This window comes from Schistocerca piceifrons, chromosome 4 (genome assembly GCF_021461385.2).
Source record: "Schistocerca piceifrons isolate TAMUIC-IGC-003096 chromosome 4, iqSchPice1.1, whole genome shotgun sequence".
NCBI lineage: Eukaryota > Metazoa > Arthropoda > Insecta > Orthoptera > Acrididae > Schistocerca > Schistocerca piceifrons.
Window position 1 is genome coordinate 29,504,284 of NC_060141.1, and position 27,142 is coordinate 29,531,425.

A 27,142-nucleotide genomic window follows, 5' to 3' on the forward strand; every position below is an offset into this window, starting at 1 on the left:
CTGACCTGATGGCAAGTAAGTAGACATTTGAAAAGGTGCAAGACCAATGTAGATGAATACAGAGTATGACTGTAATGCATGTAAAAGTTTAGAGAGGTCTCTATACAGCAGTGGCTGTCAAATGACTAATGTTTATTGATGATGGTGATGACTTTATACTAGTCCTATTTTTGTCCAAACTGTCGAATAACAAAAAACTTTCCAAAAATTAAAAACACACACTTCTCATCAAGTTTCATCCAATCAATGAAAATTTGCTCAGTACAAATTTGTTTTGTTAATGTTTCTATAGTAAACTTGCACCAATCCTATAATTAATACTGCCAATGTGTATCCAGAAACAGTTATCTTAAAAATTAGTGCTACTGTCATCATCTTTACTTGTACCTCCACTTATACTAAACTAAAGTACACAACAATTAAACACCTACTAAATGTAATTGTTTCATCTATATTTATCAACAAAAACAATTAAAGGATTTCTGTTTGACAGATACTGGAGATATTTTCACAAAAAACCCATAGGTTTGAAGAAGTTAACCTCTGTTTCTTAAACCTCAACCATTCAGATTCTACTGACAAAGTCAATAATTCTTAATTTAATAATGCCTGCATTAACAGTACTATGAAATGTATCAACAAAAAATTCTCACATATATTTGTCTTCCAACCAGTAAATGGCAACAGATGTGTACTCACCGCCGACATGAGTGGTGCAGTGCAAACGTGGCACTCACAACTCTGTTGCTGGGATGGAGAAAGAGATGACGTTTGTGGAGCTAACTCCCCATCGCCAAAGTTATTCCCACCATTGACTGCGCTGCCACTGCTCATCTCAGTGATTCCACTGTCCTGTGGTTGCTCACTACCTTCACACTCTGCCCTGTACTCATGGGCTGGGTCTGGCTTGTGATGGCTGATAAAAACATGATTATTATTGTTAATATAAATTGTACTTTATATTTTAATAAAAAGGCACACATTCCACAAATTATTTTGCTACATTTATTATAATTCTGATTTAATACACCTATGCTGTGTAGACCTTTTTATAATGAATGTAGTTTGCCATCATAGAGTGACAGTTAAAAACACAGAGAGGACGTCCCCACACGTGAATTGTGTCTTGGCATGCCTCAGTCCACCAAGGGACCAGAACAAGGTGTGGTAAAGAGAAAGTGCGAGGAATGGAATGTTCTGCTGTAGTAAGGATAATGTTTGTAAGATATTCCACCTAGTCATCACAACTGGGGAAATCTTGTTCGTCGAAGGTCACCGGGGAGGAGTAAAGCCTCCAGTAGTGCACGGAGGTGGGGTAGGAATCAGCAAATGGATAGCACACAGGAAATGGTCACTCATGTATGTGTCAGAGAGAAGGACCACTCGAGACAATTGGCAAGCTGGACAGTGCAGAAGGATGGGTCCAAATGGGAATAGGTGTGCATGGAGTCTGAAATGAATATGGGTGCTGCTGTGTTAAGGCAGATGAGGTTAAGTTGATTGAGAATGTCAGCCAAGAGGGCTCCTCTCGGACAGGGGTGAGGTACCTGACCAATAAGCTGGAGGAAGTCTGCCCTGATGACATCAAATGACAGAGGCATGTTAACAATAGAAAGGGATAAAGGTCAAGTGAGGCAGCAAAAGGTGAACAGCAATAGCTTGAAGACTGGTAGTCAGGGAGATGGGTTGATTATGATCATCATCCCGTGTGAGAAGCATGACTCCCCCATGCGATGGAATGCCGGCCTCGGGGGAAAGTCAAAATGGAACAGGAAGAAATGCGAAAACTCAAGGTGGTCATGAGGACGCCATTTTGTTTTGTCAAGGCAGAGAAGAAGTGGACTCTGTGATTCTTAAAGCAGCTATAAATCCTCTTTGTGGGATCGAAAAAAGGCTGTGAATGTTCCATTGGAGGAGAGTCATGATGAGGAAAAAGTGAAGGTGTGTCATCTCGGCGGCTCTCAAGTGCCAGCCGGCAAAAACTCACTGCTACAGAGCACAGAGGCAGGAGAATCCTGCTCCATGATGTCCACAGAAGAGTCAGCTTTGTTCTGCTGTCGGCCTGCAGAGTCCAACACCGAAAAACATTTAGTGGTGCGCATCGGTGATACAGGGGCTGGTCGGGCAAGGGTCTCACATGGTGACACTGTCGAAGAGGATCTTCGAGTCAGCGAAGGTGAAGACCATTTGCCTTTGTTTGACTTCTTTGAGCCTTTCTGGATAGCAGAGGAAGACTCACGTGTTGGTTGGCTGGAGGGACATAGGAAGCCTTCACAGGAGCATTCCTTCTGTCCTTTCCGGCCTGCTGGTTGTGTAGCTGGTGACTTTGCCCCGTGAGGTGAGAGTTTGATAGCTTGTTGCACAGCTGGATGCAGACAAGGCGATACTACCATGACACTGTGCAATTTCACAACCTCAGAGCTAAATCTGAGGTCGCATGTCTGCATGGCCAAATCGTTTATGGAGTGAGGTGTAGCAAGAACAGTACTGTAAGTGCCAGACAGGAGAACGCAAGGTCTGCGACTGGCCAATAACTTGCGAGCGACCGGGTAAGGTACATTTTCCTTTACCTGGATTGCCTGGACAGCCTGCTCAAATGGATACACAGCACAATCTCAAGAGGCAGCGGCACGGTCGCCACTGCAGTTGATACAGTGGGGAGGAGGTGGTGAACAATTGCCATCATGCACACCCCTACCACAGGTTACACATTTGGCTGGGTGTCGACAATACATTCGAGGGTGGTTGAAATGATGACACTGGCAGCAGCGCACTGGGTTCCGAATGTGATAACTTTATAGCCTGCTTTGATCTTGGGAGGAAGCACCACTCTACCAAAGGTGAGAAAAAGAGTACTTGTGGACACTAAGGAAGTATCTACCTTTTTCATCACCCAATGGATTGCAATGACACCCCGATCAGAGAGGCATGTTTGGATTTCAGCCTTGGTCAGACCGTTGAGCAGCATAGTGTAAATAATACCACGGGAAGAATTCAGAGTTCTATGGGCCTTGACACAAACAGGATAGCCATGGAGAAACGAAGTGGCAAGCAGAAGTTGTGCTTGAGAATCAGAAGTAGTCTCCAAAAGCAAAGTTCCATTGGGTAAACGACAGCAGGATCTCACAGGGCCGCCAACTGCATCACCCACCTTTCTGAATAAAAAACAGATTTACCGTTCAAAAGGACTGCCCATCTTCAGTACATGAAACCACAAGGAACCAAGGTGCAGCTGGGAGGGTCTTTGAATTGGGAGCTTCATTCCATTAACATTTGGTAGACTTGGACTGCAGAGATGATCATTGGCTCATTGTCAGAAAATCCCCCACGATTGCCAGTGTCTCCAACACCATACTCCTTCCAACTGGGGGCCCCCTTCACAAGGGGACGCACCGTCTTGGGTGATTGTTCACACCTCAGGTCACACCTCTCGAACACCTGACAGAGGGACCAATCGGCAATTTGGGAAGGTAGCAGCTCAGTGTACTGGTGCCCACACCTTCTATAACCTTTTCCATGGCTATATTAAACAGAATGTCTTACTTCATTTTTTGTGATAACAGCACTTGATAACATATCCCGTATTTCAATCAGACTCCAGCTGCTTTCCATAGATTTCACCCATATTGCAACCATCAAACTTTCTCAAATTTTACAACTCTGATAACATTTGCATCACTGTGAGTTAAAAAAGTTTGCCTCTGCTTGATGCAAGTGAGTAACACTGAGATGGAGTTATCCACAACTGTCTGAAATCAATCCACACTTGCTGCCCAGATCACTGATGGCATTGAGAGCTGTAAGTGACTGCCACAAGACAAATGCGAGAAAGAAGTCACACCCTCAAAACGATCGTTGCATCACTTGGTGGGATACCATGGCCGACCTGCCTAATATTAATGGGTACTCCACCACGAATGACAGTTCTCGTTGGTGCTCAGTATAATCCTCACATTACGCAGGGTGCCTCATGATGACAACTATCGCATTTGACCAGACTGCTCTTGGACTTTGTAATCTGCACTTCTTTTCACCATTTGTGTGTCCAGTGAATACACCAGGAAGAGTGTTAGTATTTTGGGACCCGCCATGCTTAGATTCCTCTGACTTCAAGTAACCAGCATTGCTGCAGTAGTGGCTTGCACCACAATAGGAACAGCATCAATTGAATAGACAGTTAATGGAGCAAAAGTGCCAGCACTTGGTTTTACTACAACAGCTGTCAGCATCATTTGCCAGAGGTGACTTGCCCCTGGCTGTTCCTCTGTTTCATTTCTTTGGGGATGGCAATGACGACTGGGATACATATTTCCCGCACCTAAACCATCATTTTGCAGCATATAACCTAATCAACACCAACTGGAAGTGATCATTTATTTCTGTCATGGTCCTCTCAAGGTGTGCTAGCTTTGCTCCAGAAGTTGTCTCCTACAGTGAATGCCAAAACTTTATCGTTTCCTGATAATTGTGCTTTGTTGTTTGTCTGCAGAAGTCAGTCTTGGGTGGCATGTGCTAGGTTGGAATTCTATTGGTGACGGAAGTTGCCATCAGAATCATGTAAGGATTGGATCGATGAGTTTCGCGGTCTTAGTGATCATTGCACTTTCATCTGCTCAGCAGGTTCTTGTCAAAAATTGTATGCTGATTCTATGATTAGGGATTTGCTTCTTCATATGCAATAGAGAAGTGCATGCACAAACTTTGTGCCATGCATATCCTTCCTTTGATCTTTTGAACTCATGTGGGAGTGTGACTGTAGAGAGGAGTTTTGTTTTGCCATAATGGCTGGGCATACAGTACACACACTGGAAGCACACACCCCGGTATTCTCAGTAACAACTTCTTGTTCAGTCATTCCGAGTTGCACAGCAACACACTGAGTGCTCCCAATCACAGTTCCTTCTTGGAGGTTTTATCTCCTTTCCTCTCTAGCAAGCACACTGGGCAGTGCTGTCTTTGCTCATGACCTCAGTGTTTCTCTCAGCATTAGCGACATTGCTTCTGTGTGCCACATCATGCCTATATATCAGCGAAAGATATCATGGCGCCTGTATATCAGCGTAAGATATCATGGCCATGCACAAGGAGCTATTTTTTCGGGCTGACACTGCTTCACTCGGCATCATGGTAACCTGTCAAGCTGCTCCTCACGCTGCACATGGTGGGTCCACAGATGGGTCCACAGTATCTTTCTGGGTAGATACTGGCACCCCTACTGCACATGATGGGTCAGCAGTACCTTTCCAGGCAGATATCGGTGCTGCTTCTTCTCTAATTGATAATTCTACCTATTTGGTGGTGGCCTCTCCTACACGCACCATTTCAGAGGAAGGTCACAGCCTATGGTGGTCGCAAAATTATGGTGCAGTGTGTTTTCAACAGAAATGTGTCCTGCATATTCTTGTTCTTGATGATTTCTTCCAGCACTGTGGAAAACATCTTTGGGTTGTATGCCATCAAGCAATTTGGGTTTTACATTTCTGAGATCATGTGTTTGGTCTCCTTGGATATTCCATTTCACAGCACTGAACATTTGGCAACCTCCTTTTCAGAACTGTTTGTCTCTCGTTTGGGTCAGGTGGCATCAGTCGAGTTATACCTTAACTGGAAGCCAGGTTGAACCATGCCCTACATGCGGGTGTGCCCGATTGCTCTCATTCTCCAGGATGTGGCAAAAGCGAACTGGACAAGTTGGTTGCACTACAGTGCGGTTCAAATGGCTCCAAGCACTATGGGACTTAACATATGAGGTCATCAGTCCCCTACACTTACAACTACTTAAACCTAACTAACCTAAGGACATCGCATACATCCATGCCCCAGGCAGGATTCAAACCTGCCACAGCGGCCGGGTCTCAGTGTAGTAATCCCATTTTTTTCAAGATGCTCACTCGGGCTGTGCAGAAATTTTAAGGCTCTGAATGACCAGTTGATTGTAGATTCCTTCTCAATTCCACAACCATAGGAGAGCTGCAGTTACATCCAGATTCCTGCAACCTGCTGATGCTTAAAACACCCTTGACTTGTAAAGGTATAACCAGATTCCATTTTGAATCGCTAGTGTCCCAGCTGCTTTTCTGCACTTTTTGCTCGTGTGGCGATTATTTAGACGACATCATCGTGACAAGGGCATCTCTGGCCGAGCACTTCCAGAATTTGCACTCCTTATTTCCTCGCTTATTGGCAGGGGGGCTGAAATGTAACCTCAGTAAGTGTAAGTTTTCTGATGCTCGATGGAACATCTTGGTTTCCTCCTCTGTACACAGGACATCTGTCCGACCAGAGACCACATGCAGGACATCTACCACATGCCCAAACTCTGAAAGAACTAGTCCTTTCTGGAAAATATTAGGTATTACGGATTACTGTCGTTATATCCCCCAGGCTGCCTAGCTCACCGCCCCCCTCCTCAACGCACTGCATGAGAAAGGGCTCAGTTCGTGTGGTCACCTGGGTGTGAGATGACATTTCTCATCTAAAGCAGGCTCTGCAATTTGCATCTTGCCTTGTCCCATACTCGCCCGCCAATCACCTTTCCATTGCCAGCGATGCTTCACAGCATGGAGTCAGCACAGTGCTCCCCAACAGGACTCCAATGGCTCTGAACTCTAACCCAAGCTCAGTACAATGACTCGCCAATAGAGAAAGAGCCGTTAGTTACTGTCTACACAGAGAAAAAGTTGCATACCTATCTGTACAGCATGAAATTTCAGTTAATCAAAGACCAAATGCCATTACTGGCATTCTTTGCTCCTTGGTCCTGACTCTTGGACAAAACAACAGAGGCTTCAGTGTTGAGTGTTCTGTCTCTCCACATACACGTACAACATCACATACGCAAATGCCAAATCTCTGTCTCATCTGCCTGTTGGCCCAGGTCTCAAGGCCAACACTCAGTTTTAACTAGACGCTGACTCGTCGGTGGCTCTTCAAAAGTTCTCCTCGATGTGTTAGCAGCTGCGGCTCAGACATGGGTAGACCCCACTCTCCATTCAGTTGTCCAGTGGATATGGTACAGTTGGCCTCATGGTCCACAGACACCCACAGTCACCTGCGACATACTTTGCCTTCTGTCCCTGACTCTCCCTCCGTGACTGGGTTCTCCTCATCCTGAAGGAACAAGAGTGGCCTTTGGTCATTATTCCACCAGCTCTGCGCTGCAAGTCCTCGACCTCCTACACATCAGTCACTGAGGTGTTTCATGTATGAAGCAGCTGGCCCGTCAGCATGCCCGCTGGCACGCTATCAATAGTCATATCTAGTTGTCAGCTCGGTCCAGTACCATGCAAATTCACCATGCAAATTCCTGTACCATGCAACTACCCCAAAACGTTTTTAGCCCTGGCCCCAGGAATGGTCTTCACATTGACTCTGCCAGCCCTTTTTTTGCAGCAGATGTGGCTCGTTGTGGTCAACTCGTTTTCCATGTTTCGTTATATCCACTCACTCCCCTCCAATACACGGGAAAATGTCATTACGGCCTCATCTCATCTCACATCTTTGCTATCAAGGGTCTCCCATCAGCTCACTGCCCCATCCCACCCACAATCCAACGGGGAGACAGAATGGATAATGTGGACTTCCAAGGTGATGATATCAGCTGTGGTACAGTGTGGTGCCACAGATGAGGCTTGCAAGCTGTTTTTGGCCATTATCGGGCCACCCCCATCACCAGGAAAAGCCTTCCTGAGTTACTGCGAGATCTATTCAAAAAATTCCGGAACTTAGCCCAAAAAATTTTCTACGCTTACCTTTTACTTACTGTGCATGGTCTCCTTCGAAATACTCTCCTCCATGACTGATACATGACACCCAATAGACATTTCCACTTCTGGAGGCAGTCATGGTACACCTCCTGCTGGATCGAACAAAGTGACATTTGCGAATTACCTCCTGCTGGATCGCACAAAGTGACATCTGCGAATTTCCTTTTATCTTGTGTATCAATGCAAATCTTTGCCCGTTCAATGGGGGTTTTCAACTTGGAAAGCTCTGGGGATTACGGACGATGAGGCCGCATAATGATTTCATTTTTTGTGCTATAGTTCACGGATGAATGTGTAGGTGCGTTATTGTGATGCAAAAGCCATGAATTGTCTCGTCACATTTCAGGCCATTGTTTCCTTCTCACATTTTCTCGCAGGCATCACAACACAGCCCGGTAGCGCCATCGATTAACAGTTTGGCCCTGTGTCACAAATTCATGATGAATTAATCCTTCATAGTCAAAGAAAACTATCAGCATGGTTTTGACATTTGACCACACCTGACAAGCTCTTCTTGGTTTTGGAGAACCTTTCCCGACCCATTGTGAAGGTCAAACCTTCGTCTCAACATCACAACCATACCCACGTCTCATCACCAGTTATGATCCCCTTAAGGAATATCTCATTTTCATTTGCGCAACTAAAAAGCTCTCTACATACTCCAAGGCGAAGGTCTTTCTGGTCTTGGCGCATGAGCTGTGGGACAAACTTGGGGGCAACACAACTGCATTCCAAGAAACTGTGTCAGGGTTTCAATACATGATCCAACTGGAACGTTACATTTTTCTGCAATCTCTCGGACAGTCAGTCTTCAATCGGCATGCACTATTTTGCTGACGTTCCTGACATCAGCGTCATCGGTTAGACGTCGAAGGGTGTCCTGAACGAGGGTCATCTTTAACTTCCCTCAGGCCATTTTTAAACCGTGTGAACCATTTGTAACAACAAGTATGGCTTAAGCACTCATCACCATAGGCTTCCCGCATCATTTGGTGTGTCTCTATAAAGGCTTCCTTGAGGTTCACACAAAATTTAGTGCAGACACATTGCTTCTCCAATTCTACCACCTCGAAATTCACAAACTGTGCAACACAATGTTCCACTCAATATGGCACTGTACAATAAATAAATGACATACAATGATGAAACCTCCGGCAGTTCCACATTAAACATAGGTGTGTGAGAGATGCAAACCGCATTTCGCTCCAACACACCATTGGTGCAAAATTACAAGTGTTCCAGAATTTTCTGAACACTTATATATGGGCAGCCGCCACAGACTCCCCTTCTACTGCTATCTCCACCAGAATCCCTCACCCCCCTCCCTTGGGTCCGTCCCCGGTTCCAGCTTGATGCCCTGATGTGGGCGCGATTATTTGGTGTCACCTTCCTTCCTGGATCCATGATACAGTCCACAGCTCTCATGGTTGCCAGATACATGATATCTCTGCTGGGGACCATATCAGGCATCACCACCAAAACCAGGTGTACTCCAAATTGAAGCAGTCAGTGCTCCCGGTCCTGGATGCCTCGCCACATCCCACCTCTGCAGCCACCAGCTCCGCTTCACCAGCTCCGCTTCGCCGCAGCCAGGCCCTCGGTCCCCTGGGGTCACGGAATAGACCCCAGCGCTCCCATCTCGTCTCTGTTGTTTCCAGCAGAGGTGACCCCATCTCCAGTGGACGCTCTGTGAACATCTGTGCCTCCTCCAGACAGTCCTGGGATTGTCGACTAAGAGATGTAGCCTATCTCAGCCTCGGACCCAGAAGGGGGCCTCATAGCCTCCATGCCAACTGCTACTACACCCTGTCCCTATGTGCAGTCGTCAGGGGGGAGAGGCTGATGTCATTGAGCAGGTGGCAGGTGGGAGGGGTTGATGTGATCGATTGACAGTGAGACGAAGTTATCACAACTGTATGAAATATATCCATATTTGCCACCTGCACCACCAATGGCACTGCAAGCCCCATGGGTGGTTGCCACAAGACGAACGTCAGGTAGAAGCCATGCCCTCGAAGCGATCACCATGTCACCAGCAGGATACCATGGTCAACCTGCTAGAAGATATCCTCTAGGAACGGCAGTTCTCATTGGTGCTCCATGGGACCTGCACGATATGCCAGCTGCCTTGAGATAAGTTATCATCTTGGAGCAGGACTACTGTGTGTGATTCTGGGCTTTTTTTTTTTCTTCACCATTTTTATAACCAGTCAATATGGAATAAAGGTGTTAGTATGTGCAATTCTCAACACTATTCTCTCATTAAAACACACAATATACTTTGCCAAAATGTAATATATTGCACTGTGTATGTTGCAAACCTAAAACAAAGCTAAATTCTTTTGCCAAAATAAAATAGCAGGGACGAATCAGTGCTCTTGAGACCTGTCACTGTGACAAATGAGATACTTTCAGCTAAAATGTTGGTTCCATTAATCACAGCTTACTATCTTTCACTTCCAGTCTTTCCTCTAACAAAAGCGCACAATGCTGACTGAATAGTAATATACAGCAATATAATTTATCGAGAAATGGGGAGGGAGGGAGAAAGGGAGGGGGGGGGGGGGGGCTGTCAGCACATTGATCAGTAACCGACAAGCAGTGTTGGTGGCTGACTTAACTTATTTTCCTGGATCCCAGTACATCACATAACCCAATAGTATGCTACAGCATTATTCTGTGTTTGTGACAAGGGAATGAAATGAAAAATAATCATATGACTTTATTGGCCAGCTTGCAGGAGTTGTTCAGCCAGATGCATGTCTTTGGGACAAAGCTGATATAAAATGATTAGAACAACACAAACACCTAGTCTGCCAGTGAATATCTCCAACCTGGCCAGGAATCAAACCCAGGACAACACAATCTAGAGGCAGCAACACTACCCACTAGACAGTTAACTGTGAACCTATTAGGAGGAGAAAGTCATGGAGCATTTTAATCATTTTACTCTGCATGGTACATCTTACAAAGTAACTGAAGAAATTTAAAAGTGGTGTTCCTCATGCTAATTTCTGGAGGATCAGAAACATCTATTAACAATTACAAAATATGCACACTATTTACTCAGCAGAAAATTTTATCAACAGTATTTTCATCCTAATTCCCAAATCTCTTAACTGTTTGCTGCAAACTAATGTGCAGATGGAAGATTTAAAATCATTAGTAAATATCAATCAATCAATGGAGATCTTCACATTGGGAATACCTTTTAACAGTAACAAAAATTGGATAGTAACGGATTTCCCACATCATTCTGCGTCATCTCACACCATTGATCAGAGATTAGCAGCAGCTGCCTTGGTAATTACCAAGCCCTGAGTATGCTTCATTAACACCAAAACACCAACAACTGCATCTGGAGTGGTGCTGTGCCCAGGAACCACGGACTGCTGATGAATGGTGTCACATTGTGTTGTGTTCAGCAGTGAATCACAGTTCTGCACTACCCTGGTTTACCACAGTCAGTGAGTGTGGCAGCGATCTGAGGAGAGGTCACATTTTTCCATTAAATTGGAGAGGCACAGCAGCATTACTCTTGTCATCAAGATGTGTGGTGCCATCAGCTATAGCTTCAGGCGACTGCTGGTAGTGGTGGGGAAAATCTGATGGCACACGAGCACATCATGTGCACCCTGCGTACCTCTTATGCAACAGTGTTGTGGTGTCATTTTTCAACAGAATGGTGCTTGTCCACAGATGGCATGGGTGTCTGAACTGTCTGCATGACGCTTAGGTGCCTTTGTGTCTAGCACACTCCTCAGATATGTCCCCGGTAGAGAGATCACCTCGGACATCACCTCTGTTCTAGTGTCAATATACAGAATATCAACAATCAATTACAACAGTTGTGGCCAGTTTGCCTCAAGAGATGATCCAATGGCCAACTGAATCATTGCATGCATCCAAGCCAGAACGGGTGCAACATTATACTGTGAAGTTGGTTCATACTACAAAGGTCTTTGTTAATTTGACTCAGTACTGCAATCAGTGAAATAATACTAATTCCCTCTCAATCCATGAAGCTCCATTTTGTTTTCTCCTCCCCTTCTGGGTTCTTCACCGTTTTTGTCAGCATATACACACATAAGTGCTCAAACACACACACACACTCACTCACTCACTCACTCACTCACTCACTCACTCACTCACTCACTCACTCACTCACTCACTCTCTCTCTCTCTCTCTCTCTCTCTCTCTCTCTCTCCCCTCCCCCCCCCCCCCCCCCAACCTTCCTCCTTTTTCCGTATGTTCACCCTCCTAATAGCAAAAGTACAACAGTTTGGCATGGATCAAAAAAGTGCAGCTTGACATATTTAGTCTGTCTACAAAGTCACAGGTAACCTCTTAGAATTAATTAATGAACCCCCACTAACCTTGACTACTAAGGTGGAACCTCTGGCAACACAACAAGTTTTGTAAGTGTTGGACAAAAGACCATACAAGGAGTTGAGGATAAACTAAAGCAGTATTTGTTCTATGCTGCAGGAAACACATTATATTCCAAATATGTTGTTATATCATCCAACATCTTTGAACGAGAGTATATTTCATTTACCTAATATATTTCTTAATATTTTAACCACAAATAGCTTTCTGCAATAAATATTGCAGAAAATACTTGTACTTTTGATACCGGGCATCATCTTTGACCTATAGCACCATCAAAATGGCAGAGACAGGCACAAGCTTCTCATTAATATACAATATGGTACTGATCACTTCACTCTTCATCTGTACCAAATAGACAATTTCCATAACACAAAATATATTCAAAATAATTAAAAAATGCTTCTTTAGTTAAGGGACACGTGCAGGAATTTGGAGGGCTTTTGGTGCTACAAATACAGCAACTGATGCCTCCTCCCCTCAGATATGAACCAAAACCAAAAATAAACAAACCCCGTATCACAAAAAAAAGAGACACAAAGTTAGTATAGCCATCTTCAATTGTCCCACATAGCTGAAATGAATTGCACAATACCAACAAACAATAAAACAACTTTGATGAAAAATGCCACATTTGATATTGAAAAAAATCATTTGACTTACATAGCTACACCAAACTCTACAATACCCACTAACCTTGAGTGAGTAAACAATATTAACTAAGAAACAAAGCAATACATATTTATACATGTTAACTTTAATTTCAGTTACCCAATACAAATAAAGTGCATAATATGCACAGAACACATGGTAACATTCATCATAAAAACTAAAACATTAACACATTTTAATATTGTACAAATCACCCAAACATCCCCATCTAACAAGAGTCTTTCTCCCACTAACCCAGAAATATTACCGAACAACAAAAACAAACTAATGTAAAACTAACTGAAAATAATATATGAACCCTCAACTATAAACAACTCAAAACAAACAAAATACACACAAAAACACTACAGTATTATCATTCAGTTCCAAAAACTACACTAACACCTTAATCCCAACATAAACTTACAAATTCTACACCTATTACACATCCATCATGTATCCCCCCCATCTCAAATTTAACTAACAACCTTAGGCCTAGGCACTTTTCCCATTAACTTTAGCAAACACTGAAAAGGACAATTATCAGGCAACACTTCTGTCAGCATAATTATCTTTTCCCCCAACTCAAAACTTATTTCGTGACCTGCCAAACATCCCTCTACTGTCCCTAGATTGAGATTTTCACTCTGCAGCGGAGTGTGCACTGATATGAAACTTCCTGGCAGATTAAAACTGTGTGCCAGACCGAGACTCGAACTCAGGACCTTTGCCTTTCACGGGCAAGTGCTCTACCATCTGAGATACCCAAGCACGACTCGCGCCTCGTCTCTAAGCTTTACTTCTGCCAGTTTCTCGTCTCCTACCTTCCAAACTTTACAGGAACTCTCCTGCAAACCTTGCAAGACTAGCACTCCTGAAAGAAAGGATATTGTGGAGACATGGCTTAGCCACAGCCTGTGAGGACAGGGCGCGAGTCGTGCTTGGGTAGCTCAGATGGTAGAGCACTTGCCCGTGAATGGCAAAGGTCCCGAGTTCGAGTCTCAGTCCGGCACACAGTTTTAATCTGCCAGGAAGTTTCATCCCTCTACTGTGTTCGTACATGGCCCACGAATTCTTGAACCCTTATTTGTTATTTACCGTTAAATTAAGATACACTCTTTCCTCATATCCGTATATGATGAAAACTAATTCAAAATCATGGTGAAAAACTTCTCAACGAACTGCCAATCAAATCCGCAAGAATCCTTTTTGTCCTTTATATAATTTCCTTAAAAATCTTAAGAGAGGATCCCCCTCCCCTCCAAACAACAGCATCCCAAACCCAAATACCCCTTTCTCACATTTAACTGTTCCAAACGTTAACTCACCTATCTCAATTGTAAGTCCCAGCTCCTCTGTACTTTACAAAATCCTGAGAAAACCTCTGTACAAAACTACAGAACTACCAGTGATGCACATCTTGTAGCCACAAAATCTTATGGAAGACTGTTGATAAAAAATACAGCCCCAATTTCTTGAAAGCAAGTGCCTCTATGAATAGACAACCGAAAGTTGCCGTCCTGACATATGGAAGGGAAGTTGAAACTCTTGTCAAATTTGTGAAATTCCCACAGTGATGGCACTTGACATGTTCGCTCACCTACAAAAAGGCAATCAGTAGTGCTCTCTCATCACTTACAGTCTTATACATTCTCATTCTATTTGAACATATTTTGAAGGTCACTGGTGAAGTTCTGCGCATCACACACGGCTGTTTTTTTTTAAATACTCCATGACTTCTTGTTTTTGTAGATGTTCGTAACACGTTCAACCATCAAAAAATCACAAAATAAAAATAATTCTTCCATGGATTCAGTTTGAAATGTAACTGAATGTACTTGGGCAGAACCAGCAAGCAAGATAGTCTCATTTCCAGAGAGGGAGTCATGCGAGTCGTAAGATACGAAATAAAAAAGAACAATCAAGTCAAAGCTACTGTCATCTTTTCTTTCAGTATTTCACACAGAAGTTTACAAAAAGAAAACAAAGAAATGAAGAAAACTGATTTAAAGAATTACTTCATTCACTAAAATCCTCAAACAAATACACTGAGATGACAAAAGTCATGGGATAGTGATATGCACACATACAGATAGCAGTAGTACTGAGTACACAAGACATAAAAGGGCAGTGCATTGGCAAAGCTGTCATTTGTTCTCAGGTGAGACACGTGAATAGGTTTCTGTGGTGATTATGGACACACGACAAGAATTAACATACTTTTGAACATGGAATGGTAATTGGAGCTAGATGCATGGGACATTCCATAGCAAGAATCATTAGGGAATTCAATATTCAGAGATCCACAGTGTCAAAACAGTGCCAAGAATACCGCATTTCAGGCATTACTTCTCACCATGGACAATGCTATGACTGATGGCCTTCATTAATAACCAAGAGCAGTGCAGTTTGCAAAGAGCAGTGCTAAAAGACAAGCAACTCTGTGTGAAATAACCACAGAAATAAATATGGGACGTACAAAAAATATATCTGTTAGAGCACTGCAGCTAAATTTGACCTTAACAGGATATGCCAGCAGACAACCGACATGAGTGCCTCTGCGAACAGCATGACATCACCTACAGTGCCTCGTGCTCGTGACCACATCAGTTGAATCCTATACTGGAAAACCAGGCCCTCATCAGATGAGTCCCGATACCATTTGGTAAAAGCTGATGGTAAGGTTTGATCATGGTGCAGACCCCACAAAGCCATGGACCCAAGCTGTCAACAAGGCACTATGCAAGGTAGTGGTGGCTCCATAATGCTAAGGACTGTGTTCACATGGAATGCAGCCATTAGTGGACTTTATGTTCCCAAACAATGATGGAATTGTTACCAGGCCACAATTGTTCATGACTGGTTTGAAGACCATACTGGACAATTCGGGCGAGTGGTCTGACCACGTGGGTCACCCAACATGAATCAATCAAACATTTACGGTAGATAACCGAGAGATCAGTTCATGCACAACATCCTGCACCGGCAACACTTCTGCAATTATGGACAGCTATAGAGTCAGTGTGGCTCAATATTTCTCCAGGGGACTTCCAATGATTTGTCACGTCTATGTCACAAAGAGTTGGGGCACTGCGCCAGCCAAAAGGTCAGACTGCTATTAAAAGGTATCTCATGATTTTTGTCACCTCAGTGTAACCATTATTGTTATTAGAAAACAATATCCCAACTTACCTATAAAAAGGTATAGGAGAGGCTGATGGTGAAACAAAATGACTACAGTTTAGCAAGTGGGCTACGGCACAATCATCACATGTGCAACCACGTCTTGCACTACAGCCTGGGCACAATAACGTGCTGCCACCATCATCAACTCCACTATCGCTGCAACCCACTCCAGTCAAACTCAATAAATGCTCATCAAATTCGCGTAGCTCACTGTAGGAAAGAATTTCCCATTCCGATTATAAAATAATAAACATCAAAATGGGAGAAAACAGGTAGAAAGTTTAGCCATGTTAACTAGATAAACACAGGAAATAAAAATTTCACACTTACTTGTGCACTGAGAACCTAAAATTGTATCATCTTTCTCTGGGATCTGGAGTGATATTGAAACAGTTTGCAGAAGTGGTTAATACAACAAATGACAGGGTGAGTATCATAAGACTACAGTATTAACAGAGTGTGAACAAGAAACAAAGAAACAGGGTTTATATCAAGAACAGGAAAGTGTCAGAATACAAATACAATCAAGAAGCATGGGGAAGACGATTACTTTTCTTGCATCAGTGGGCAAATGCTACAACAGACTTTATCTGTTCCTGAATCAAATCAATGTGTGAGAGACACCCCCCCCCCCCCAACACACACACACACACACACACACACACACACACACACACACACACACACACAAACTACCTGTGTCAGTTGAGAAAAGTATCCCCATCTTCAGCTAAAACCCAGTCCCATACAGTATTCCTCAAACTATGTTTAAGCCATGGTATCCCCTCCAATGGCAGAACCATAAAATTTCCCCTCTGGGTGCCATTCCTTTTTTCACAATGACATTAAAATCTTCAAACTGTGCCAATCTACACCCCACACAAACTTTATATTACACAAACAAATCTCCATGCCACAGGCATCCTTGAACGACCTTTGCTCCCTCCGCAAGACGCTGCTAATGTGCACTCCCAACATACCGCATCTCCCAAATTGAAATTCTTACTGTCCAACATCTGGAACAGCATTCTGAAGTTATTGACATCCAACTCTCACTATTCACAACCCCTCCCCGTCGACATCTACACAATCCCCAGTGAACACCCTCACCAACTCCTCATAGCATTCAGACCTGCCAAGCTGACCTCTTCCATGTCCACATTCTAAAATGCTCTCTCAAAATCCAACCAAACCTGCCACTTAAACAAACCCAAAACCCTGTTGCCAACATATCCGCAAAAAACGTCCATACTACAAAAGTTTCAGTCCTACCCAGAGGCCTTACCTTGAGCCCATACCTACATCCAATCATGCTGGATTCATCAAAAATCCAGCACCTTCTCTCAAACCCTACAATGAAAATACTTTTTTGCTACTAATCCATCTCACCAAAGCCAATTTAATTTCAACATTGATACTTGTGTTAACCAATTCACACCACTATCAAATTGTCACCCACTGACCCTCCCACCACCCCCTCAGTTATCTTTCAGGGATTCCTTACCTCCAACTTGAGCTCACCCTCCTTTCTTAGATTCCTTCCAAGGAACACAAACTTCTCAACAGAAGACTTGCAACCTCAAGACAAACAATGACTTAATCGTCCTCCCTATACGCAAAGGCTCCACCACCGTTATGATGAGTCACTGTGACTACCTGACAAAGTTTCCACCAACTGTCAGACTCCTCTACCTAAAAGCTCTGTCAAAGTGACCCCATAACCAACGTCAACTGTAACTTTCAATGCCCAGTTAAGTCCTTAGGTCCACCCCAGAATCACTGCTCTGAATCTATCTCCCTCCTCACCCCAACGACCACCCACAAACCCATCTTGAATGTGCTTCCCAAGACCCATTAACCCAAGAATCCTATATGTGGTTACTGTGCTTCCACCAAAAGAATCTCCGATGTCAAGGATACAAACCACTTCCTTCGCTGTCTCAACCACACCCACCTGAATCACTACTCATCACTTCTGATGCCATCTTTCCATACACCAACATCCCCTTGCAGCTAAAACTACCAATCCCAACATGCTTGTCCATCTCCAAATCCACCATCTCATTCCTTATAAATCTCACTAATTACATCCTCACATACAACTACTACACCGTTGAGGTACACATTCGCAACACAGCCATGGGTATACACATAGCACTACCCTGTGTCAAACTCTGATGATATGATCTAGACCTAGAGCCAAGGCATTATATTCTCATTCCTCCACAGTCTCAACACTTTCTCTCCAGTTTCCTTCATCAGAACCTCCTCAGCCCACTGTGCCACCTTCCTAGATGTGACCTCCATCTCTCTGATGGAGCCATCCATACCTTTGGCCATATCAAGCCCAGTATTGGCAATAATTGTATCTTCTTAGTTGTCATCCCTTCCACATCAAAAACTAACTCCCACGTAGTACAACCACCTATTCAGTCACGAAAATTCCTTTGCCCAGAGTATGGCAGATCTAACAAAGACCTTCACAAATGTCCCTGTGCCCTCTGTATGGAAGTTCTCACAATGGCCTTCACAAATGGGCACTATCCTCAAAACCTAATCCACAGGTATTCCTCTGCCATATCCTCACATCACAAAAACTGTCGCCATCACCACCCCAAGAACTAGCTGCCAAAGTGCAGCCCCTCCCAGAATAGAACAACTGAACCATATACTGCCTCCCAAAGAGGTATTCCACCACCCAAACAACCTACAAAATATCTTCGTCCATTTTGATGCCACACCCACTCCCAGCCCCTTGCTACATCCATCATATCCCCATGTAAGACCCCCCCGTGTAAGACCCAGGTGCAAGACCTGTCTGATACACCCACCCAGTACATCCTATTCTACTCCTATCTTACACTTATCCTGGTTGACAGAGCCACTTGTGAAAGCACCCACGTCATGCACCAGCTCTGCTGCAATTTCTGCATAGCATTTTATGTGGACAAGACCACAAATCAGTTGTCCACCCAAATGAATGGTCACTGCCAACCTGGGGCCAACAGCAGAGTTGACCACCCTGAGCACAACATATTTAAATGACTGCTTTACAACTCTTGCCACACTATTCCCCCCCCCCCCCCCACACCACCACCACCACCACCACCACCACCACCACCACCACCAAACACCAGCATTTCTTAATTACACCGATGGTAATCACCCTTGCGACACATTCTTTGTTCCCACAGTTGTCCTCACCTCAATATCCACTGAATCTAGTGATGTAGAAGTTACAAGGAACCAACTCTGTTTAGCACCTGTGAAGTCTTTCCTTGCTTGGAGTAAAACCACATTGGTTTCCAGTTACTGTTAATAGTTAGAGGACATGAATAACTCAATGAATAAAAGTAGGTAGTAATCAAATTGTTGTGATGCAGAATCATCATCAGTGGGCATGTAAACCAGACAGAGAACTTTGCTAACTTTCAGACAAATTCTCCTTCAACGCTATAGTGTACGGATGACAAAGGGGGTTGGGAGGGAGGGAGGGAGGGAGGGAGGGAGTGAAGGAGGGACATAAAGAAGGAATGGAGGGACAGGCAGAAGGTAAGGTGCTGGCTGACAGCTAGGATGGCGATGCAGCAAGGTAACAGGATAGAAACGTGACACCAGTAAACCTGCATTAATTAGGTAAGGAAAATTTTCTGTGCACATGGAGTGGAGTGGTGGATCAGGAGAGGATGGGTAAGGAAAAACAATGGGGGGAGCCAAACTGAACACAGTAAGCATGGGGACCACTAGATTAGATTATATTAGCTATACTTTTCATTCCACAGATTCACAGTGTGAAGATCCTAAAGGATGTACAACAAGTTGCAAAAACAGAAATACATGCCTTTTTTTTAAAAAAAAAATAAAAGAGTGATATTGTTCCTCACTCAGATCCTTAGTAAAACAGTCATCACAGATATGGTATATGTCAAAAAAGTGAAACATGTTTTTACTTAAACAGTAACATGTAACTTAGTCATAAATGTGTAAATGGATATACCAGTATGCTGAAGTGCCGTTCTGTTTGTTGATGATTCTGAGCTCACCAGAATCTAAATATAGCTAGGGTTTCTGTGTACCAGAGATCCATTCACAGAGGTTAATACAGATGTTGGGTTATCAAAGTAACAGGAATTAAGCTAAACACTTCAGATAACTCCCAGTTCACTGTGGATTTCCACTGCTGACAGGACACAATCAGTCAAATCAGAATACACATTAAACTCCCAACAAAATTTAAACACAGAGATCATATACAATTCTGACATGCAGGGATGGTGGAAAAAGAAAAAGAGGAAAACAAAAAATACAGCTCCCAACATGCACTCAAACTGAGAGAAACACTGGAAAAATAGACACTCAGCTGAAAATTAAGTGCCAGATGCCCCTTATGGAACAACCATGATGATGATTTAGAAGACAGAAACAGAGATAGGTCTCAACATGAATTCAGAACTAATCCTTGATGTGCAACAAACAACCAATTTCAACAAATGATGTCAGTATGCATAAGGTGATTTGAATATTTAAACAATTAATTGGCTGTACCCAATGACCAGTATGTCACACTGACTATCTACAACACTAAGGATTACATAAAAATCTTTCAAGCAATCAAATCAACGACTCAGAACAAGGGCTGTAAAAAATTATATACTTTTTTCTCTAAACTTGCAAATTTCCATGCATTGTCCACAGTATTAAAATGCATGCAGATTCCACTCTACACTCATGAACTGAACCTCTGAAAGTAGTTATCCTAGTTATCCGTGAACTTCTTCCCAATATATCAACACAATTAATTCACAACTATCTGACTTCTCTGACTTACTAGTGGAAAGGGTGGCTTAAATGTCAAAAACTACCAAAGATAGCAATGGAAAAGACCCTGTACCACTCTTCCTGATACTATTAGAGAACAACACCACAATGAAGCAGCACGTGCATTCGTCTTCTGCTCGAAATGAAGGTAGGCTCGTTAAATGAAAAGATCATGGATATAGAGTAAGTCATAATTAATGTGAAATATGTTTTCATTTAAGAACTAATACAGAACTTACCACAAGCACATAAATGTATACACACTGAAGGGCATGATATAATTCTTATGTTATTGTAGCCAGGCATCATCAAGCAAAAAACAATTTATAACACTTATTTCCATTAACAACATTATTGCGCTGAAGGTAAGCATGAGACAGATTTTATATAACATTTAAATTATTTGATATCATTAATGAAATTTCTGTCAATCGGTTCCACAAAGAAATTTGTTGATGGAGTAGGAGTTGGTCACCAATAAACTGTTTATAACAATAATAATTTTGAGTAGCTCAATGGCCTGATCCTCATAAACTGAACTTCATCAGTAGCTAAACTTTAACGGCTGCTTGCAAGTTAGTCAAAATATGACACCTTTCTGGGCCAAGGTATGTGGCATTGTTCATGAATATTATTCTTATTTCTAGTATTGACTCCATTAACTGGGCCAATGGTTTCAAAAAGATGCATTTATGACAAATTTCATCACAGACTAAATATAAGGCATAGCAGCAGTTGAACAAACCTCTGCAGAATATCCTTGAACTCATGTCACAACTGCTTCATATTATATACTTTTGCACCTCGAAAATTTAGCTTGGCTTGAAGAGTTACACCAAATAAATTACTGCATAAGCCATTGTGGTATGAAAGAAGCAACGAATGTTCTATCGTACTTTTTAACAATATAACGAAAAGGATAGTTGCTACTCACCATATAACAGAGACACTGAGTCACACAAAGGCATATCGCAAAGACTGTCTGAAAACTACCTCTCGGCCAACAAGGCCTTTGCCAAAAACAGACAACACACACCCACATACAAACGCAGCTCACACACAAATGACCACAGTTTCTGGCAGCTGGAGCCAGACTGCAAGCAGCAGAGCATTATGGGAGAGGCAACTAGGTGGTCGTAACTAGTAGGCTGGGGCAGGGAGGGAGAGGGATAGCAGAGTAGGTGTCTGGGACAATAAACTGCTGCTGGGAGTGTGCAGCAATGAGGTGGAGAGTAGGGAAGTTAGGTGCACTTAGGATGTTAGACGGAGGGCAGGGGGTAGCAGAAAACGAGAGAAGTAAAAAGACTGGGCACGGTGGTGGAATAGATGGCTGTGCAGTGCTGGAATGGGAACAGGGAAGGGGCTGGATGGGTGACAACAATGACTAACAAACGTTGAGGTGAGGAGGGTTATGGGAATATGGATATATTGCAGGGAGTATTCCCACCTGCGCAGCTCAGAAAAGCTGGTGCTGGTGGGAAGGATCCAGATAGCACAGGCTGTGAAGCAGTCATTGAAATGAAGGACGTCTTGTTGGGTGGCATGCTCAGCAAGAGGATGGTCCAACCGTTTCTTGGCCACAGTTTGTTGTTGGCCATTCATGCAGATAGGCAGCTTGCTGGTTGTCATGCCCATGTAGAATGCAGGACAGTGGTTGCAGCTTAACTTGTAGATCACATGACTGGTTTCACAGGTAGCTCTGCTTTTGGTGATTTAGATTATGTTTGTGACCGGACTGGAGTAGGTGGTTGTGGTGGTGGTGGTGGTGGTGGTGGTGGTGGTGGTGCTATCTACTACAAGATATAGGCAAATCTAGATACAATACCTGTCCCATACATCCTCGCACCACCACCTACTCCAGTATGGTCACAAACATCACTTATCCCACCAAAGGCAAGGCTACCGGTGAAACCAGTCATGTGATCTACAAGCTAAGTTGCAACTATTGTGCTGCATTCTACATAGGCACGGCAACCAACAAGCTGTTTATCTGCATAAATGGCCAACAACAAACTGTGGCCGAGAAACAACTAGACCATCTTGCTGCTGAGCACACTACCCAACACAATTCCCTTTATTTCAATGACTGCTTCACAGCCTGTGGCATCTGGATCCTTCCCACCAGCATCAGCTTTTCTGAACTGCGCAGGTTGGAACTCTCCCTGCAATATATCTACGTTCCCGTAACCCTGCTAGCCTAAACCTTTGTTAGTTATTGTCCTTACCCATCTAACCTCTTCCTTGTTCCCATTCCAGAACTACACAGTCCTCTATTCCACCAACACACCCAGTCTTTTTACTTGTCTCCTTTTCTGCAACCCCCTCCCTTGCTCTCATCCACCCTCCACCTAACCTCCCAACTGCACCTAGCTGTCCTACTATCCACTTCATCCCTGAATGCTTCACCATCCCCCCACCCCTACCCTTCTATCCCTCCCCCTCCCCACCCTAGCTACTCCTTACACCCACCTGGTTGCCTCTCCCATAACGCATTGCTGATCGCAGTATGACTCCAACTGACAGAGACTGTCGTCGTGTGTGTGTGTGTGTGTGTGTGTGTGTGTGTGTGTGTGTGTGGTTTTTTTTGTCTATTTTTGACAAAGACCTAGTTGGCCAATAGCGAACTTTCCGACAGTCTTTTTGTTGTGCCCTTCTGCAGCTCAGTATCTCTGCTATATGGTGAGTAGCAATTATCCTTTTCATTATATTGCTACATTCCATCCTGAATTTTCCATGGTTCCTACTCTACTTTTTATATTACCGACGTCTAATGGTACCTGCATTGCAGATAATAATTTACTGTATTTACCCGACTATAAGACAAGGTTTTTCCCTAGATCAGCCATTCAAAAAATACAGGGTAGTCTTGTATCTGCAGATTATGCAACGTTGCTGAGGTCAATGTTTTTACATTGTTTAATAGATTAATATAGAGATCATCTTACATTTATATATGTAGCTTTTCTACTGAGGTTTCACACAAATTTATTTAGGGCATAGGGTGTAGGAAACAATGATCGCATTCAAAAAGGCTCAAGATTTCCCAATATGCCGAAGCGCTCAATACATCATTGACCTCGCTTGACATTTCACTTGTGGTGCTAATGTGAGGGATATGTGAGAAACTATGTACTAGCGACTACAACACTCTAATGCACTACTAAAAAAATGACAATTCTGCATAACACCAGACGAAACAACACAAACTTTTGTTGTATTTGAACAGGTTTTTAATAAAAGTTCTCATGCTTATGCATACCGTACACACAGATTTATGCTGTTCTTTTAAGTAAAGGTAACATTCAAAGGCAAAAATCTTCCCTTTCACGAACCATTACTTGGATGTGAACCCAAGACAGCATTTTATTTGTTTATGAGAAACTGTAAAGATTTGCCACTTGGGTTGCAAATGATATTCAGTCGCTTTCACGTATCAGAATACAGTGGAAAAACATTACCAGCTTTTTAATCAGCTTTGGAGCAAGCCAATGACATTCAGATGAAACGAGAAAGAAAATTTATCCAGAACGCATATAGTTTCTCTTTCGAATACCTACTGAGAAAGAAATGTCTACAAACTTTTTATTAATATCCATGAAAATTTCTTAACCATTCTTTCTAAACCCATACTTAATTTGTTATTTATTACAATATATGATCATAATATGCAAATAAAAGAAACTCTGAATCTGTTAATGTTATTTACTACTACTACTACTACTACTACTACTACTGCTTCTCGCTGATTATCTATAGCCAGCACCACTTCTCTGCACCCAGTTAAATCTCCTTCTGTGTTGACTATCCTCAACATTCATATTACTGGTTCACACCTGGCTGCTCCACATCATTTCGCCAGTTGCACTGAAGGCAAACCATTTTCTTCCGCCAGGATAGTATTCATCGTACTAGTCTATCTACATTCATCCTATTTACATGACCAAACAACATCGGCTATTCCTATTGAATGTTGTCACAGATATCCTTACCTACTTTCATCCTTTGACTGATTACACCATTTCTTGTCCTATCCACCCTAGTACAGCTTGAGCTTCATCTTAAAGTAATCCAACTCAGTGGCAGGCAGTTTATTCTTATTTCATATGCTAATGTTCCAGTCTTCTGCACCATACAAAACTACACTTTGGATTATACTCTTATACATTCTCTTCTTTGTTGTTGTTCTCATCTTTGTTCCACACAATGTCTTTATTACAGCTTGTCCTTTATTAATCCTCATAGTGATTTCATCATTCCTTGTGCCGTGTTTATTAAATAATACCTCGAGGTATTTTGCCTTTTCCACATCTAAAGTTACTCCTCCATCTACTTTCAAATTATTTATTTTTTCTGTTCCAACAGACATGTACTCACACTTCTTCTAAGGCCAAACTTACACCATTCTTCTTTAAGCTTTCTTATAATATAGCTTAGATCATTTTCAATTTCTGCTAGAATAATCTGGTCATCTGCAAAATACAGGATAAATATCTTGGTGTCATCTACTGTCACTCTCAAAACTTGGCATTTTCTACACTGAGTCTTCAGGATTTCTCCTAGGTGTAGCTTAAAGAGCGTCTGTGACAGTCCACATCCCTGTCGCAGACCCTTATTCACCTCGACTTCTGCTCTCCAGCTATTCCTAATACTTACTCTCGCTGTGTTATTTTCATATAATTTCATAACAGCCTTTAGCAATCTTTGATATAACTCACTCTCTTTCACAGGGTGTATACAGGAACAAGGAAAAAAAATTTCCCAGTTTTTCCCAGATTTCCCGGTTAAAAAAAACACTTTCTCGCAGGTGAAAACATGCTTTTTCCGTGTTAAGTGACAGTATATTTTCCCTTATCAATCCTTTGAATAGTTATTGTTTTATACAGGGGTGTAGAATTTCCCGGCACTTAAGAAAACGAAACTCAGGGAAAAAAACAAGTTTTGGAAATATCTTTGATGTGCAGCAACATGTACACTGCTTGTTTTCATATTACGAAAGTTGTTGTTGTTGTGGTCTTCAGTCCTGGGACTGGTTTGATGCAGCTCTCCATGCTACTCTATCCTGTGCAAGCTTTTTCATCTCCCAGTACCTACTGCAACCTACATCCTTCTGAATCTGCTTAGTGTATTCATCTCTTGGTCTCCCTCTGCGATTTTTACCCTCCACGCTGCCCTCCAATACTAAATTGGTGATCCCTTGATGCCTCAGAACATGTCCTACCAACTGATCCCTTCTTCTAGTCAAGTTGTGCCACAAACTTCTCTTCTCCCCAATCCTATTCAATACTTCCTCATTAGTTATGTGATCTACCCATCTAATCTTCAGCATTCTTCTGTAGCACCACATTTCGAAAGCTTCTATTCTCTTCTTGTCCAAACTATTTATCGTCCATGTTTCACTTCCATACATGGCTACACTCCATACGAATACTTTCAGAAATGACTTCCTGACACTTAAATCTATACTCGATGTTAACAAATTTCTCTTCTTCAGAAACGCTTTCCTTGCCATTGCCAGCCTACATTTTATATCCTCTCTACTTCAACCATCATCAGTTATTTTGCTCCCCAAATAGCAAAACTCCTTTACTACTTTAAGTGCCTCGTTTCCTAATCTAATTCCCTCAGCATCACCCGACTTAATTAGACTACATTCCATTATCCTTGTTTTGCTTTTGTTGATGTTCATCTTATATCCTCCTTTCAAGACACTGTCCATTCCATTCAACTGCTCTTCCAAGTCCTTTGCTGTCTCTGACAGAATTACAATGTCATCGGCGAACCTCAAAGTTTTTATTTCTTCTCCGTGAATTTTAATACCTACTCCGAATTTTTCTTTTGTTTCCTTTACTGCTTGCTCAATATACAGATTGAACAACATCGGGGAGAGGCTACAACCCTGTCTTACTCCCTTCCCAACCACTGCTTCCCTTTCATGTCCCTCGACTCTTATAACTGCCATCTGTTTTCTGTACAAATTGTAAATAGCCTTTCGCTCCCTGTATTTTACCCCTGCCACCTTTAGAATTTGAAAGAGAGTATTCCAGTCAACATTGCCAAAAGCTTTCTCTAAGTCTACAAATGCTAGAAACGTAGGTTTGCCTTTCCTTAATCTTTCTGCTAAGATGAGTCGTAAGGTCAGTACTGCCTCACGTGTTCCAGTGTTTCTACGGAATCCAAACTGATCTTCCTCGAGGTTGGCTTCTACTAGTTTTTCCATTCGTCTGTAAAGAATTTGTGTTAGTATTTTGCAGCTGTGACTTATTAAGCTGATAGTTCGGTAATTTTCACATCTGTCAACACCTGCTTTCTTTGGGATTGGAATTATTATATT

General features: G+C 42.7%; 1 protein-coding gene across 2 annotated transcripts in view; it reads right to left on the bottom strand.

Annotated features, from left to right (window-relative positions):
* LOC124794677 (protein FAM193A-like) overlaps nucleotides 1-27,142 on the bottom strand; it is a 225,302-nt gene that overhangs the window by 160,102 nt on the left and 38,058 nt on the right. For both annotated transcript variants that reach the window (XM_047258212.1, XM_047258211.1), the window contains exons 8-9: nucleotides 16,000-16,203; nucleotides 700-916 (exon numbers count right to left, since the gene is read on the bottom strand). In XM_047258212.1, coding sequence (XP_047114168.1) covers nucleotides 700-916; nucleotides 16,000-16,203 — 421 coding nt within the window. The remainder of the gene's footprint in view (nucleotides 1-699; nucleotides 917-15,999; nucleotides 16,204-27,142) is intronic.